We start from the raw sequence: 17,039 nt of genomic DNA, 5'->3' as shown, positions 1-17,039 counted from the left end.
CACATCTGATTAACTTCCTTCTCTTGGCCATTCTGCCCCTGGGATCATTAGCATCTCAGAGCTGAGTCTAGGTGAAGAATGGCCCAGACTCTGTGAATCTTCTTCCCTCAGCAGGAGTTCCAGGGCCGGGGCTGGGGAAAGCATCTCTGCCCTGGAGCTGTGAGTGGTGATAAAAGCAAGGAAGCTTGTAGAGCCCGATCGGAGAGTTCAGTGAGCTGGAGAAGGCTGTTTAAACCAGTCTCCAAACAGAGGAGCCAGACACAGATTCTGAGAGCCGCTGTGGAGACAGGGTGAGAATAGCTCCTGGCAAAGGCAACCAGATTGGACGAGCCTGGAAGGCTCTTGCAGGAGGCTGAGCTGTCAGTGTGGGAAAGCTTGGTGCATTTAAAGACTAAGAATTAGGCCGTTTCTAGAGGTTTGCTTCTTCGTTCTTGTTACATGTCTGTGCTCTAAACAGGGCTGTGGATTTTTTCCTTTGTTGGCAAAAAGCATTGTATAGAATGCGTATAAATGGGTTGCTTGTTTTTCTGAATCTTGAATTCAATGGATTCCACATACCTCTTGCATTTCATGCCAAAATATTTGGCTGTTCTGATTTAGTTTAGGCTTAACAAAACTAAAAAACACCCCATATATCCAGATCCACTTGGATAGTCTGCATGTAACACTGGTTTTCGTTTAGCTCCCAGTCTCACCGTGGGGAAATTCTGCTGAGGCATCCCGTCTGCTGGTGCAGGTAGAGCGGATCACCGGCTCTGAATCAGCCGGTTCTCTGATGAGGGGCTGAATGCTGTCCTAGAAGCTGGGAGTTCAGCCTCTTTCTCCAGCCCTCCCAACAATTAAACCAGCTGATGTGGATTCCTTTTGCAACTAAGAACGTGACTGGTGAATGGAGATGGCACCATGTTCCCGCTAATTGTAGGTCTTTGGAAAGTCACACACGTGCAGCAGTAACTCCTGGCTGGTGACTCACAAGCACATGGCCTGTGGAAATGTTGTGGATTTCTATTTGGTGACATCTCATGGATTCTCAGGGTTGGTCATTTTAATTAGTGGCCATGATAAAAGCAGATCTGATGCTTTACTATCAAGCCCCTCATCATTTTTTACAACGAGTGACTTCACTTGGCTGGTTCTTTGTAGCCAAACGTCGCACAGATACATTTTTTTTTTTTTTTTTTGCACAGATACATCACCTCGGATGACGGCCTTTACCTCACAAGAGCTTGCTGGCTCGTCGCCCTGTATATTGGTTCTGCAGGGAGTGCTTTCTCCAGCAGGCCTGTTCCCCTGCTCAGGAGACTGAATCCACAAGTCCACCCGGGCTCCACCCCAGCCTTGTTCCTCGGGGCCACTGGCAGCACCCCTCCTCCCCCTGCTCCTGTCCACATGGCTCTGGGGTGTCCCTGGGCCACGTGACAGACTAACACTTTGAGAAGAACCCTCTGGGCCCTGGGCTCCACTTGAAGTTGAGGAAGGAGGCATAAGTGACACCGCTCCTCTGGGTGGCAAAACTCGTGTGAAAAATCGCTCTCTGGGAAAGACAACTTGGGCGGAATCGAACACGGAAGCAGACCACAGTCACTTGCCGAGCCTTCTAAACATAAGCGTTGATTTATTTCTAATTCTTGATCAAAACAAAGCAACCCCGTTCTTGTGACAGAATAAAACTTGTGACAATAACAACCCATGCAGAGAGTCGTGAATCCCAGGGCCAGCCTGGTTCTCCACGCCACCACTCACTGGCAGGTCACCCTTATCCAGGCTCAGGGCCAGGCTGGGTCTTAGCAAGGAGCTCTGGGTCACCATGCAGGGGACTCCACAGCAAATCCCCTGCTGGTTCAACACACGTTTACTGAGCCTGACTGTGTGCCAAGCACTCTGCTGGGCACAAAGAGCACAAAGGTACCTGGCATGGCCCTGGCCCTAGGAACTCATCACTGGTGGGCTGACAGGGCATCGTTAGAATCACACTTACGATACGGTAAGTAGGCTCAGGGTGCTGAGAGCCCAGAGGAGGTGCACGGCCCAGTTCTCAGAGCTGGCTTTCTGCCATCTTCTTCTGGATCCCATTCCTGGCCTTGTGAGCTTCCCAACCCTTCACTTTAGACAATTTCTTCTCTAAACCCAGCGCAGGAGGCGGGCGGGGGGTGAGGGGGAATGCTACCTACCACATGCCAAACTTTCCCATCACCAGTGCCTGCCTGGGTCTCTGAAGATGACACGCTCCCCCCATATCAGTGGGACCATCCCCTCCATGCTGAGCCCTGGATGGTGAGTGTTTACCTGTCTCCCGTGTATCACATGGGTCTTCCTTCCAGCAGAGAGAGTTGCTAGCCTGTCCCAGCAGCTGTATTACATACTAAATCAGCCTTCTCTGCTCCATCTGGCCCAAGTTCACCTTTACCTGGCCTTGTCACTCTACACAGCTGCTGGAACTGGACTTCGATCTACACATCCTCTAACAACGTAGAGCAAGAAGGTGTCCTCTGAGCAGGGAGTGTGTCAGGCTGATACTGCATCACATCGCAGTGTCTGCAGGGAACACATGCCAGTTCTCAGGGGTCCTGTGGGTTCCTGACTCGGGAAATAATGGGATATCCATAAATGTAACAACGCTTGGGTTTTGTACGTGGATCTCCCTCAGCTCTCAGTACTCAGAGAATTGGAAAAATGGAAGCCCCAAAGTCCACACAAAGGAGCCTTTGCAGTACCGACCTGGTGTCAGTGAGATTCCTCTTGCTGACACCACTCGGTAAACTTACCTGGCCTCTGTTTTGTTGCTCCCTGCCAGGCCCCGCAGACATTCAACGGGCCTTCTATTCTGCCTTCCACTTGGTTACTTGTATCAGGGTTCTCCAGAGAAACAGAATCGATAGAATTTCTGCCTATCTATCTACCTATCTATCAATCAATCAAGAGATTTATTTTAAAGAAATGGCTCACATGATTATGGAGGCCAAAAAGCCCTGAAATCTCCCATCTGTAGCTGGAGACCCAGGAGAGCCCATGGTGGAAGTTCCTGTCTGAGAACAGAAGACTGAGGTCCCAGCTGTAAAATAGAGAAAGAATTATTTCTTACTCAGTCTTTTATTCTACCCAGGCCTTCAACAGATTGGATGGGGCTCACCCACATTAGGCAGGGCAATCTGCTTTACTCAGTCTGCCAATTCAAATGTTAATCTCATCCAAAACACCCTCATAAATATACCCAGAATAATATTTAACCAAATTCAGCTGACCCTTGTACACGGGTTTGGATTGCACAGGTCTACTTATATGAGGATTTTTTTCAGAAGAAGTACTGCAGTCCTACGCTACCCGCAGTTGGTTGAATCTCCAGATGCGGAACCGTGGATACCAAGGCTGACTGTAAAGTAATATGCGAAGTTCTGACTGTCCGGGGGTCGGCACCCCTAACACCCACGTCGTTCAAGGGTCAGCTGTACCCTGTGACCTAGTCAAGTTGACATGTAAAATTAACCAACATATTACCTGTCTCTGCTGCCTTCTTGACCCACGTCCTCATCTTCTGGAGCACAGCTTGTTTCCTTCCTTGAGTCTTGGCACGTGAGGCCTGATCTCGTGGTAACTGACCTCCGGCTTGGTCTCAGACCCTCGCCCCTGGCTCTTCTGATACCAGATCCCTCCTTCTTCCCTTTGTCCTTGTTGGAGAGCTTTCTCCCACGGCACTGCTGTGGCTGGTGGTTTCAGGGCAAAATCTTCCAGAAAGAGGGCTCTCTCTCTCTCTCTCTCTCTCTGCTCAGCTTTATGAATCAGCCCCCGCCAAGGGGTCACCCCTCCTCCTCTGCTCACCCGTGGTGTTTGTCTCCTGACACCCATCTAGTGGGAGGGTGTTTGTCCGTACCCTCCTGATGCCCTGCTCTGCCAGGAGACAACACCCTATTTTTCAGATTCCCTTGCGCAGCCCTTGGCCGTGGCTGCACCCCGTCTTGGCCCCTCTGAGCTCGTTCTCAGCTCGGAGCACGCCCCCAGCCTCTCCATTCTCCTGCCTCCCTAGCCTGTCACACTGCTTGGTTAACACCAAACAGGTGCATGGATGTGTGGGGCCACGGCATGGTTTCCCTGCGGAAGGGCAGGGTAGCGCAGGTGTGAAGACATTGGCTGTCCCATTGCTAAGGGGGGACTTTTGGTTTCCCTGAAGGGGGCTTTGGACCTGTGGGCCTGGATTCTCTGGTTCAGTGATTCCAGTGACCCTGCCAGTCTTCTGTCCTTACAGGTTGAACTAGAGTCAAGGGTTCACCTACAGGGATACAGGGAATCACGGGAATAAAACAGCTAGTGTCTTAACCAAGCATTTTGAATGTGTTTATTTTATTTAATCCGCACAATGACCCTAAGATTTTATTTAATCCACACAATGACCCTAAGAGGTAGGCACTATTGTTCTTCCCATTTTACAGATGAGGAAGCCGTTTAACTCAAAGATTAAATAATTTCTCTGAAGTTGCAGAGCTGGGTGGAGGAGCCCCTGAAATGAAGCCAGGCAGCCTGGCTACACAGCCAGCACATTTAACCTCCTCCCCAGGCCACCTCAGCTGAGGGGCAAGGACCCACCACCGTCCTTACTTGGTGGGAGGAGGTGTGGACCACCCCGACCAATGCAGCCCACGTCAGCATTTCCCACCTGACATTTGTAAAATTGGGGTTAAAAGAGGTAAGTAGCCTGGACACCTGCCTGCCAGTAAGAAGATATTGTGCAAAGGCAGATGTGGGACCCCATCCCTTCCTGCTTCTGATTCAGTAGCTCTGACGTAAGGCCTTCACTAGCAGCCTCGGGAACACAGCACTATTGGTTGGGAGCCTGGGCTGTAACATCATACAGACCAGGTTTCAAGTCCCAGGTCCTCTCCTACTAGTTACCTGACCTTGGGCACGTGTTTTAGCCTCTCTGAACTTGTTTCTTCATCCAGAAAATGGGATAATAATAAAGTACCTACCTCATAGGGTTTTTGAATTTTGTCTCTTAGAATTAAATAAGGTAAAGTATGTAAGGGGTGTGGCATATGCTTCTTGTGAACTGTAGCTGCTCCAAAGCCCCCTCATTCCCAGGGACAATGCCTTCCTCCCCCTACTCCAGGCCAGGATCTCTTAGGGCTGGAAGCAGCACTTAGCAGAAGTACTAGTGATTCCTCTTTTTCATTTTTAGCCCCGCCCCCATCCCCAGGGCTCTGGACCAGCACCCTGTGTTGGAGTGAGGATGGGGGTGAGGATTATTTAGGAGACATAGACACACCCAGGCACATGTGGTGTGCACCCAGCTAACTCCCGCTTCCTGGAACCCCTCCCCCACACTGTATATTAAAAATGAAATAAATAAAAAATATTAAAAGAAATTAATAATGAATCTATTAAGTTATTGAAACTACTAAAAGGATGAAATAATTGCTGAAGAAAATTATGTAAAACAGAACAAACCAAGAAGTTCACATGTACACACATACAGTTATATGAAACAAAAAGAATTCGGTAACTTCAGAGCTAAAGTATCAAATTGGAGACAATGCACATAAGTTAATGAAAAGAAAAATAGTCATATTAGGTAGATAATATTAACTCAGGAAACATTTACTTTTTCCCAAAATTTTGTTGTAGTAAAATACACACAGAATTTACCATTTCAACCATTTTTAAAAATTTAATTTAATTTTATTTTTTGGAAGCACTGCACAGCATGTGTGATCTTATTTCCCCAACCAGGGATCGAACCTGCACCCCCTGCATTGGAAGCAGAGTCTTAACCACTGGACCGCCAGGGAAATCCCCACAACCATTTTTTTTTTTTTTTTTTTTAGTAAATAAATAAATTTATTTATTTATTTATTTATTTATTTTTGGCTGCGTTGGGTCTTTGTTGCTGCACGTGGGCTTTCTCTAGTTGCGGTGAGCGGGGGCTATTCTTTGTTGCGGTGCATGCGCTTCTCATTGTAGTGGCTTCTCTTGTTGCGGAGCACGGGCTCTAGGTGTGCGGGCTTCAGTAGTTGTGGCACATGGGCTCAGTAGTTGTGGCACGTGGGCTTCAGTAGTGTGGCTTGAGGGCTCTAGAGCGCAGGCTCAGTAGTTGTGGCGCATGGGCTTAGTTGCTCCGCGGTATTTGGGATCTTCCCGGCCCAGGGCTCGAACCCGTGTCCCCTGCGTTGGCAGGTGGACTCTTAACCACTGCACCACCAGGGAAGCCCCCCACAACCATTTTTAAATGTGTAAGTCAGTGGTGTTAAATACCTTCATAATGTTGTGCAGCCATCATCACTATCCATCCCCATAATTCTTTTCATCTTGTAAAATGAAAACTCTGCACCCCTTTGTCACCGAATCAAACTGGGGTCTGCTCACCCCACATGCAGCAAAGCCAATCAACTGACACCAAATTGTGGTGAAGGAAAGTACAGCATTATTGCAGGGCACCAAGCGAGGAGGACAGGCAGCTCCTGTTCAAAAGACCCGAACTCCCCGATGACTTTTAAAGAATGGTTTTCAAAGGCCACATTAGGGGTGAGGGTGGCAGGGTGTATGATCAGCTTATGGACTTTCTTCTAATTGGTTGGTGGTGAGATAACAGGGTGATGTTTCAGGAATCCTAATCATCAACCTGCTGGTTCCAACCAATCTGGGGTCCACGGCTTGCAATCAGCATGTAGTCACCATTCCCCACCTGGCAGGGGTGGGGGGGGTCTTCGTTAACGCAGAACAACTCAAAGATACATGTCAAATTGTTATCTGTATCCCTTCGGTAGGAGCTAGGGTCCTGTGACTCTGTTTTATGGTTGAACTATTATTTAAGCTAATATTACTTTTCTTGCTTGACTGCTTTTCCTTCGTTTCTGCATTCCCTCGCTTCCCTAATTAGTAACTGAACGAGTCTGCTCTTGGAACTCAGGAAAGGCCTAGGAGCCTAAAGCCTTTTTTTTTTTTTTTTTTTTAACAAACAAGAAATGGGGGACATGGAGGGGCTTTTGTTCCTGGGAGGGCCCTGCAGGGTCCTGCTCAGTTTCACATTAAACAACTGTTCATTCCCTCCTTCCCCAGTCCCTGGCAACCACCATTCTACTTTCTCTTTCTATGAATTTGACTAAGTACCTCATATAAGTGAAATCATACAATATTTGACCTTTCACGACTGGTTTATTTCCCTTAGCATAATGTCCTCAAGTTTCATCCACGTTGCAGCAGGTGTCAGAATTTCCTTCTTTTTAAAGCTGAATACTATTCCATTGTATGTTTATACCACATTTTGTTTATCCTTTCATCCTCAATGGACACTTGGGATGCTTCCATGTTTTAGCTATTGTGAATAATGCTGCTATGAACATGGGTGTACAAATATCACTTTGAGTCCCTGTTTTCAATTCTTTTGGGCATATACCCAGAAGTGGAATTTCTGGATCATATGGTAATTCTATTTTTAATTTTTTTAGGAACCTCCATACTGTGTTCCACAGTGGCTGCACCACTGACATTCCCCCTAACAAGGGTTCCCTTACCTCCACATTCTCAACACCTGTTCTTTTCTGTTGTTTGGATAGTAGCCATACTAATGGGTGGTATCTCTTTGTAGTTTTGTTTTGCATTTCCCTAATGATTAGTGATATTACACATCTTTTCATGTTCTTACTGGCCAACACATTTACTTTTAAAGGAATAAAGCATAATTTTTAAAAAAAGATCAGTTATTAAAACAGTACTTAAACAGAGGGGGGAAAAATAAATGAAAAATTTGAGCAGCTGTAGTTTAGAATCCAAGGGTTCATGTTCCCCATGAGGTTCCAGGAAAAATGTTTCTTCAGGATTAAGGAAGCAGGGCTGGCTGCCCAGTATGGTGTGCTGCCCCCTAAGGGGTGCCCAAGAGCAAAGGACCCTGGGTGGCTCTCCCCAAGGGATCCAAGGGAGCGTCCAAGGAAGGCTCCAGTGACCTGCCCCAGGAGCGCCACTGCTTCCCCAGCTGTGTGGGGATCTAGAGAAGCTAGCTGTAACAGAACTTTTCCCTCAAGCAGGAATGGCCCCATGAGGCATAATTGTCTTCAACAGTTCATGTCCACACTGAGAAGATTATCATGCATTGCTGGTGGGAGTGGAAAATGATATAACCCCCCTGGAAGAGAGCTAGCGGTTTCTTATAAGCATATGCTTACCATATGACCCAGCAATCCAACGCCTAGGCATTTACCCAAAAGAAATGTCCACACAAAGACTTGTTCATGAATATTCACAGCAGCTTCATTCATAATGGCCTCAAACTGGAAAACAACACCACATCTGCCAGCAGGAGAGTGAATAAACAAGTTGTAATATTTTCCTACAATGGAATACCCTTTGACAATAAAAAGGAGTTAACTATTGATACATATGACAAGATGGGTAAATCTTACAGATGTTTTACTGAGTGAAATTCCATTCAAATGAAAGGCTAGAAAACAAATCTATAGTGACAGAAAGCAGATCAGTGGTTGTCTAAAGCTGGGGTGGGGGAGGGATGGCTGCAAAGAGCAGCAGGGAATATTCTGGGGTGTTGGAAGTGTTTTATGACTCGATTGTGATGGTGGTTCCACTGGTATAATATACATTCTGCAAAACCGATCAGACTGTATACTTAAAATAGGTGCATTTTATTGTGCATATACCTTAAAATTTTTAAGTTAATTTAGAGACAAATAAATAGATGATGCAATGTTTCTTGCACATTGGAATTTGTGCAGTGTATCAAAGCCACTACAAAGATTATTTCATTTAATCCTCATAATACCATTGTAAAATAGTTATTGTTACCCTCATTCCACAGATAAGGAATTGTTTAGGAAAACCACCCCCCAGCCTTTCCCCTTGTGCTTCTCCTTTGCTCTCACACCACGTCATACCACACCTACCACTTCTGACACCAGGTGTATGGGGGTTTTCACCTACAAGCAGCGATTCTCTGTGACACCAGCTGGGTGTCCTACAATTTAATTCAGTTCTGACACTACTGGAGCTAGTGTCAGATCCCACAGGTTAAGGGTTCAGTCTTACAAGGCTCTCCACCCCCTGCCCGCCCTCCGCTTCAGATGTCCAGGTTGTTACCTGTGCTTCTGACCAAGCAGCTATTGGAGATTGGAGATTCCCACGGCCCCCTCTTCAGGTTCAATTAATTTGCTAGAGTGGCTCACAGAACTCAGAGAAACATTTTACTCACCAGATTACCAGGAATACCCAGGTGGGAGAGAGACACAGGGCGAGGTATGAAGAAAGGGCAGGGAGCTTCCATGCCCTCTCTGAGTGCACCATTCTGCCCATGTCTCCATGTGTTCACCAACCCAGAAGCTCTCTGAACCTCATGCTTTTGGAATTTTGGTGGAGACTTCTTCTTCTTCTTCTTCTTCTTTTTGTGTCTGCACCACGTGGCGTGTGGGATCTTAGTTCCCTGACCAGGGATCGAACCCATGCCCTCTGCAGTGGAGGCATGGAGTCTTAACCACTGGACCGCCAGGGAAGTCCCTGCGGAGGCTTCATTACATAAGCCTGAGCAATCGTTAACTCTGAAGGACAGGAGGCTGGTGCTGAAAACTCCAAGCTTCTCAACATGGCTTGGTCTTTGTAGAGACTGGCCCCAATCCAGGCATCCACCCTGAGTCACTTCATCAGAAGAAAAAGACACTCCTGTCACTCAGGAAACTACAAGGGTTTTAGGAGCTCTGTGCCAGGTACTGGGGGCAGAGACCAATATATATTTTTTCTATTATCTCACAGGCGTCAAGGCTTAGAGAAAAACCTCTCGAGATTGTGCTTGGCTGGGCATTGCAGCCACAATGCACCTCTCTAACAAAGAGCCGGGACAGTCATTAGCAGCTCACTTTGCGGAAGAAAACCTGTCTGCTCTCAGGGGTGCTGAGAGCGTGTCCGAGTAATACGGCAAGTGTGGGAAATGCAGCTTCCACTCCGGGGATACAGATCTAGTTAGTCTGGGAGGTTGTGGGAAAGTTAAAGTTGTAGACCCGTACGTACCTAAGGGTGTATTGTGTCCAGGTGGAAAAGCATTCCTAACCTGGGGGACGGGAAGAGATGCTACAGGGAGTTTCCATGAACCCCTTTGCTTCCTGTGGCTCATGCAAACCAAGTGTTTGTTCCTGGGTTGCTCGTGAAGCCAGCTGCTTCCTTCTCTCCGTTCCCTTTATCCAGCCTGGGTTTCCTCACACAACTTGGGCGAAACTGGTGTCCTGGGGAGCAAGGCTGTCCCCCTCTCCCCTCATGACCGGCCCTCCATGTCCAGTGTAAGGCTCCTCATTCATTCATGTACGCCAGATCTCCATGGACCACACAGAGTCTAAGGTAGGAGCGGGACTCCAAAGAGAAGAATAATAGCCAACCCACCTCATACAAACCATCGCACCTCCTCCTCACTGAGAGCTTTTGCTGTGCTTATTATGGGGTGAGTGCTTTGTGACTATGGCGCAGTCCCAGCTCTCAAGGGGCTCGCGGACTAGTGGGAGAAAAGAGAAATGCACGTGGAATTTCAACCCAGAGTGCCAGGAGCAGCCCTGGGGGAGGTGAGGGTGCGTGGATGCTGTGCCTCACTCCACACTCACTGCGCTTCCCCAGTAGTTCTCTCTGTTCCCAGAGGGAAGCCTAGCAGGGCCCTTACGTCAAGAGACCGAGGACACCTGGGTGAATGGCTGGGGGAGAGGGTCCTGGCAGGGGTGGTGTTTTCCGGGATGGGACTGTCAGGTTCTCTTCCATCCCCAGAGAGTGGCCCTGAGAGGCCCTGGCACACACGGGTTCTGCCACTGGGAAGAAGTCATCTGAGGCCATCGCTGCATAAGAGAATATTGTGCAGGACATTATCGTTGAGGCATGAAGAATTTTTTCCTCTTTCCCTTTGCCCTTCCAATCAGAAGGGCTGTTTGCCCTTCCCTTCAGGAAGGGTGTGAAGGAGTGGAGGGCAGAGGCTTCCAGCCTTTGGTTTCCAACAGCTTAGCTCTTAGGGGAATGGAGAGAGTTATGGGCCTAAACGGGATGTTGGGAGGGAGGAAGGAAGAGTGAGAGAGAGAGAGAGAGAGAGAGAGAGAGAGAGAGAGAGATGTTCTTGGTCCCCCAGAGAAAGTGCCTTGGCCTCTGCTCTGTACTTACTTGGGGAGCCAGAGCCTAGCCTGGGATGGGTGGCTTCTGGCCTCACTGAAGCAGGACTAGTTGGGGGCCCATCATCTCCCCACCTCATGCTTTGCAGTGATCTGAGCTTGAATTGTTGCCCTGCTACTTCCTGCCCTGGAGTTTTGAGCAAGTCATTTCCTTCTTGGAGCCAGAGCTTTCTCACCTGTAAAATGGGGATCGTGATGGCCTCTCCCCGGCACTGTGGTTGTGGAGAGGGTGGGCAGGGAGGAGAGCGCAGCAAGCCTGGCCCACACCTGCCAGCTCCTGTCCCTCCTCGGTCCTTCCTCTTCTCTCCTTCCCCTCGGCCCCTTGTCCCTCTGGGCCTTGAGGGCCCAGGAGTCTCAGCTCTCCTGCCGTCGCCCTCCCACGGTAACCAGCCCCGGCTGGGCCCTCCCCTCCCGCGTCTGCTCATTAATTGCCAGGCGCAGCCTCTTCTAGAAGAGGGGAGCCTTTCCACCGGCTGTCTTGTCCTGTGTTGCAGCCATGCCGGCCTCAGGGCTGCGACTGTCCCTCTGCACAGCAGATAAGGCCACCGCCCGGGCAGGAGGGCACCAGGCTCCGCGCACGTCCAGGGCACAGACCTGCGGGAAGGGTGCCTCTCCCCGAGGTGCCCAGACTTTGGGGTTGAAGGGGAGACAAAGTGGGAAGCAGTGACTGTTTCTGCATGTCAGCCTGGCTCCCCGCCCCTGCCCTGCCTCCTCTCACCCTTTCCCCGCCCCCCACCTGCCCGCACCCCACCACCAGGCGTCAGAACCTGGAGTTGGCTGTTTTATGTAGAATTTCACTCATTCATTTCTTCACTGACGCATCTAACCAACACATTAAGTGCTAATGGGTGCCAGTCAGGAATGGTGGCCCGCTTTACGGAGCCCACATCCTAGTGGGGGTCAGAGACGTTCGGCAAGAAGACAGTAAACAAGATCATCACAGAATGTGACAAGAGCAGTGAAGGAGATGATCAGGGTGACGAGGGACAGTCACAGGGAGAGGCAAGTCGGGATTCTTTAGGTCAAGTGGGCGGGAAGGTTCCTCTGAGGAGGGGAGATTTGGGCTGAGCCTAAGGGCTAAAGGAAGGAACCTCAAAGAATAAAGCTAGAGAAAGGTCCCGAGGCGCGGGGTGGAGCCCTGTGGATGAGTAGGGTGCGTGCAAGAGCAAGTGCGGGAGCCTGCGGAGGCTCTTCCTATGACAGCAGGGCCAGGGCACACAGGGCGTGGGGATTACGGTAGGAGCCCGCCCTGTGGCCCGCGGCAGTGACAAGGGGAGCATCTCAGAAAGGTCCTTCTGCACGCAGAGTGGGGAGGGGACTGTGATAGTGGAGGACAGAAGCAGAGAGAGCCTTTGGGGCTGGTGCTGTCAGTCCCGGGGAGGGGATGGTGACTTGGGCCAGGGTGGCAGTGGGCACGGAAAGATGTGGAAAGTTCAAGAAGGTCCAAGATGTACACTCACTTGCTGTAGAACGGATGGGATTTGCCAAGACAGAGACAGAGAGGCACCAACAGTGACTCCTGGGTGGGGCTTGAGGTGCTGGGGTGAGGGGTGCCCTGTGATGAGCTGGGACGACTAGGACAGGCCGATTGGCAGGGTGAACCCATGTGCGTGTGAGAAACGGACAGTCGGACACGTACACTGAGCTCCAGGGTGGAGGCTGTGTCTGGGAATTGTCATCTCAAGGTGTTTAAAGCCAGGAGATCAGCTGGGGCAGCAGGGTTTTTCAAACTGTGGGTTGGGACCCATTACATCCTAAAGTCAATTTAGTGGACCACAGCCAGTGACTTTTAAGAAATAAACAGAATAGGATAAACAAATGTCAAAGTGAATCACATATCACAAGAAAGTAATTTCTTTCTATTCCTTTTCTCCTGCCCAGGGATCCTCCAACTTCTCTCAGCGACAGGCAGCCTCTTCGTGGCCTCTGGTGGGTGTGAGAAGCATCACTGTTTTGGCAGGCGCCTCGTCAGGCCTTTCCCGTGTCCTCCCCCATGGTGCACACCCTTGCCCCTCTGAATGCCCGGTTTTTCAGTCTTATTTTGCTCTCCTAGGGCTCTGGCTTGAGGCTGGTTCCTTAAGGACTAGGACGCCCCCCTCTCCCACCCCAAGACCCTGAGCAGAGCAGTCCTTAACCAGCCCTCATTTGCTGGCACCTCCACAAGGGGATGGATTAAGGAAGGAAGGAAGTGAACGTTGACTTCTTGGGGTTCGGGTCGGTTCCCGAGAGAAGTTTGTGCTCATTCGTTCACTCGTTCATTCATTTTCAATACACCCAGCCCCTCTGATGTGCTGGACGCTGGGAATATAATGATGAATAAGGCTGGTTCTTTGCTCCCAAGCTGCCTGGACCTGGTGGTGGAGACACACAAGCCAAAAGATCCTTTTCCCCAGGGACTTTAAACAAATTCTAACGCTAGTCCCAGCAAGAGATTCAGATCCTTGCTGTTGGGCATCCTGGGCATTGGTGTATTGGAGAAGTTCCCCAGGTGATTCTAATGTGCAGCCCCAGTTATGAGCCTGTGACCCCTACATCAGGGCAAAACCATGCTCTGTCTAAGGGCCTTGCCCTGGGAGCCCCACCCACGGTCCCTGGGCCCTGGTTCTACCCCTTCCCACTGGGTGGCCTTGGCTAAGTCACTTAACTCTCAGTGACTTGGTTTTTTAATTTGTAAAACAGTCATGGTGATGTTTATCCTAGGGAGTTAGTCGTTGGAAAGGATTCAGTGAGCTAATCGCACCTGGTAGTGCTCAGTAAACCCTTTCTACTGCTGCTAAGCATTAACAAAGGTACATTGTTGCTCTTAGGAAGGGAGCCTGCCCAGGATGCGGCAGAGTGAAGGGGGAGATGACAAATGGGAGAATGGGGGATGGAGGGCGCAGGTGAGGACGGCCAGTCTTTCAGGCCAAGAGAGCAGCTTGTGCAGAGGCCCGGAAGCAGAGCTGTGGAGCTGTGCAAGTGGAGGGCGGGAGGTGAGGGGTGGAGTGGGTTAGGAGAGGCTGGGGAGGCTGCCTGTGGTGCGGTTGAACACCCGGGATTTGGGAGTAGGGTAGGGGCAGCCACACGACGACTATCTCTCCCTCCCCAGCCCTGCAGCTGACCAGCGACAGCAAGACCTTCTGGAGGGTGGACGAGGAGCTGAGCTGGTCTGAGGCCCTGGAGTACTGCCGGCAGCACCACGCAGACCTGGCCGAGCTGCAGAGCATGAAGGACTGCAGCAACATCAAGACCCTCTGTTCCCTTACCAGCAGCACCGCGGCCTGGATTGGCCTCTTCTTCCACGTGCGCCTTGGGGGCCTGAGATGGTCCAGCGGCTCCATCTTCGGCGTGCCAGTGTGGAGCTCGCCGCCGTTCTTCGAGGAGGGTCTCTGTGCCACTCTGTATTCAGTCGCCATTTTCCCAGCCTGGGGGCCGCCTCGTGCACTGCTCAGAAGCCCTTCATCTGCTACTACGGTGTGTTCAGAGTCATATTCTGGGCCTGGTCTTCCTCCTAGGGTTTTGCTTCTCAAGAGTAAATGAGAGAGAGAGAGAGTGAGCGAGCCTGGGTCTGGCTCAAGCCTTTCAGAGGATAACTATCAGCTTAACGCTTTTTTGCTACATTCTTCTCTGCCGCCTTAGTTTCTATCTCTTCTGTCCCTCATTCCAAAGGCTCCATCAGAGAAACGGGTGTAAATCAGGGTAGTCAAAAAGTAAAATCGGAAATTTTCCACTATGTCCCCTGACAATTAAGGATCTGGGGAAAGAGGAAAAAGAAAGGGAGGAAAATGGGAAAGTCAGGTTGGGGATCCATTTGCGTCTGTGCAGAAACCAGAGCAGGGTCCGAGGTCTCTCTCCTCATTAAAGTGTGGGGTGGCTTTCTCTCGCGGGGCTGGGGGAATGTGGAACAGCCACTCTGTGGGAGAACCCCTGCTTTGGGGAGGTAGGTGGGTGCCCCTCTGCAGAAAAACCATTTACTCAATGCACATGGTGCCGGCTGTTGGGGACCGGCCCCCCATCCTTGCCCCCTGGCTGGCTCCTCTCTGCCCAGGCAACCCATGACACTGACCCTTGTCTTAAAGGTGCTGAGATCACACGGGGGATGGTTATAGACAGCACGTTCCTGATAAAAAGGGCCAATTTCTGCTTTTCTCTCAGTCAGCCAAGGCACACCCCAACTCTTCAAATAGGGGTATGGGGGACCAACCCGATGTGACCCCAATTCTCTGCACACCATGGCCGTCACGGGGCCTTGAAATGTAGCCCAGGGTAGCCTAGGTTTGATCTTGCAATTCCCAAGCCACAAAAGAGATTTTTCCAGGAGTGGTGAGTATGCCGGGGTGGGGATGGGAGGCCCCTTGAAGGAAGGGCTGTGTGTGCGGGGCTCTCCCTCACTGCCCCTGGAGTCTTTGGACTCCACCCAGACGCGTCCTAACTGCATCCACGTCTCTCCAGCTCTGCAGGTCCACACACCAGCACAGCTCTCTGTGGCGTCTGCCCGGTCCCCCTCTCGTCTGTTCTGTACAGAGTGATCTCTTAAAAATGTAAATCAGACCAGTTTGCTTAAACACATTCAGTAGGTTCCCTTAGCACTTAGAATCACTTCCTTTTTGTAGCCAACCCAGCCCTGCTTGAGACCTTTGGCCTCATCTCCTATTTCTCTCCCTGGCCACACTGGCTGCTTTCCACTCCTCAAACACATGTGTCCCCTTCCCACCTTAGCTCTGCCCGGGGTATTCCTTCCTACCTCTTTGCAAGGCTGGCTCCTTCTCATATTCTCTTCAAGAACAAAGATCTTGCTTGTCTGATACGTGCTATTTTTCCACGGCCTATGATAGTGTCTGTCACACAACGGGTGCTCAATATATATATCTATTTATGGACTACACGTAGATAGGAACAAAGGAGCCTCTCTACCCTGGAGCTCCGTTTCTCCTGGCTTCAACTTGGCGGTTCCCGGTGCCCGCAGAGCATGCTGGGCGGCTGCACTCCCGCCCCATAACATGTGGCCCGTTTCACAGATCCTGCCCTGGAGCCCCACACCCTCCTGGAACAGGCTCTCAGCCTGACCACCTCTCCAAAGCCAGGTACACACCCAGGGCTCCAGGGCTCCGCCTTCCCTTGCACTTCTCCACCTGGACCAGCTGGCTGCCCCCACCCCTGCCTGGCCCAGGGATCCCCTGGCTTTGCGGGCCCCCAGGCTGACACCCAAGCAGAGGCTCAATGCTTTTGTTATTCAGCTGGCCCTGGGGGGTGGGGGTGGGGTGGTGGGCAGGAGCCGGGGGAAGGTCTCCAACCAGTCCAGGCTGCATCCCAGAGTCTTCTGGTGCCCCTACCCTTGGCAGCTTGGGGGTGGGGGGCAAGGGTAGCACCTCTCCACAGTCCAGGCCCATCCACCTGGTGAGGGGGATATTACTGCCCTGATATTTTAAGCGTTTCTTGGTGTCTGGTTAGAGACATTCCAAAGGAGATTCACTCCTCAGTCTGCTTTGTAAAGTTGGTTTTCTGCTTGTTGTGCAACATGGCGCTGTGAAGATAGCACAGGCTTCCGAGGAGGGCGGACCTGCATTTGAATCTCGTCTTGCCACTTAATAAGGCATGAGTTTGGGTAAGTCATCACCTCCCCGAGTCTCCTTTTTCTCCTCCGTAAATGAGCGTTAATAACATCTGCGTCTCAGGATTATAGTGAGGATTTTAAAGGATCACGTGTGCAACACGCAAAGCTCAGGGCTGGCAAGGACTAGGTGCTTAAAAAAGGGTAGCTTTAGGGGCTTCCCTGGCGGCGCAGCGGTTGCGCGTCCGCCTGCCGGTGCAGCGGAACAGGGTTCGCGCCCCGGTCTGGGAGGATCCCACATGCCGCGGAGCGGCTGGGCCCGTGAGCCATGGCCGCTGAGCCTGCGCGTCCGGAGCCTGTGCTCCGCAACGGGAGAGGCCGCG

The 17,039-nt window shown here is 50.8% G+C and overlaps 1 protein-coding gene across 1 annotated transcript in view; it reads left to right on the top strand.

The window, feature by feature from the left end:
- Window positions 1-13,995: 13,995 nt before the first annotated feature.
- CLEC20A (C-type lectin domain containing 20A) overlaps window positions 13,996-17,039 on the top strand; it is a 13,837-nt gene continuing 10,793 nt past the window's right edge. The window contains 4 exon segments of the mRNA XM_055083875.1: window positions 13,996-14,098; window positions 14,215-14,511; window positions 14,514-14,579; window positions 16,124-16,189. Of these exon segments, the coding sequence (XP_054939850.1) occupies window positions 13,996-14,098; window positions 14,215-14,511; window positions 14,514-14,579; window positions 16,124-16,189 (532 nt within the window).

Source organism: Physeter macrocephalus, chromosome 4 (assembly GCF_002837175.3).
Source record: "Physeter macrocephalus isolate SW-GA chromosome 4, ASM283717v5, whole genome shotgun sequence".
NCBI lineage: Eukaryota > Metazoa > Chordata > Mammalia > Artiodactyla > Physeteridae > Physeter > Physeter macrocephalus.
The sequence above is the reverse complement of the archived record's forward strand: the minus strand, read 5'-3'. Positions and strand labels throughout refer to the sequence as shown.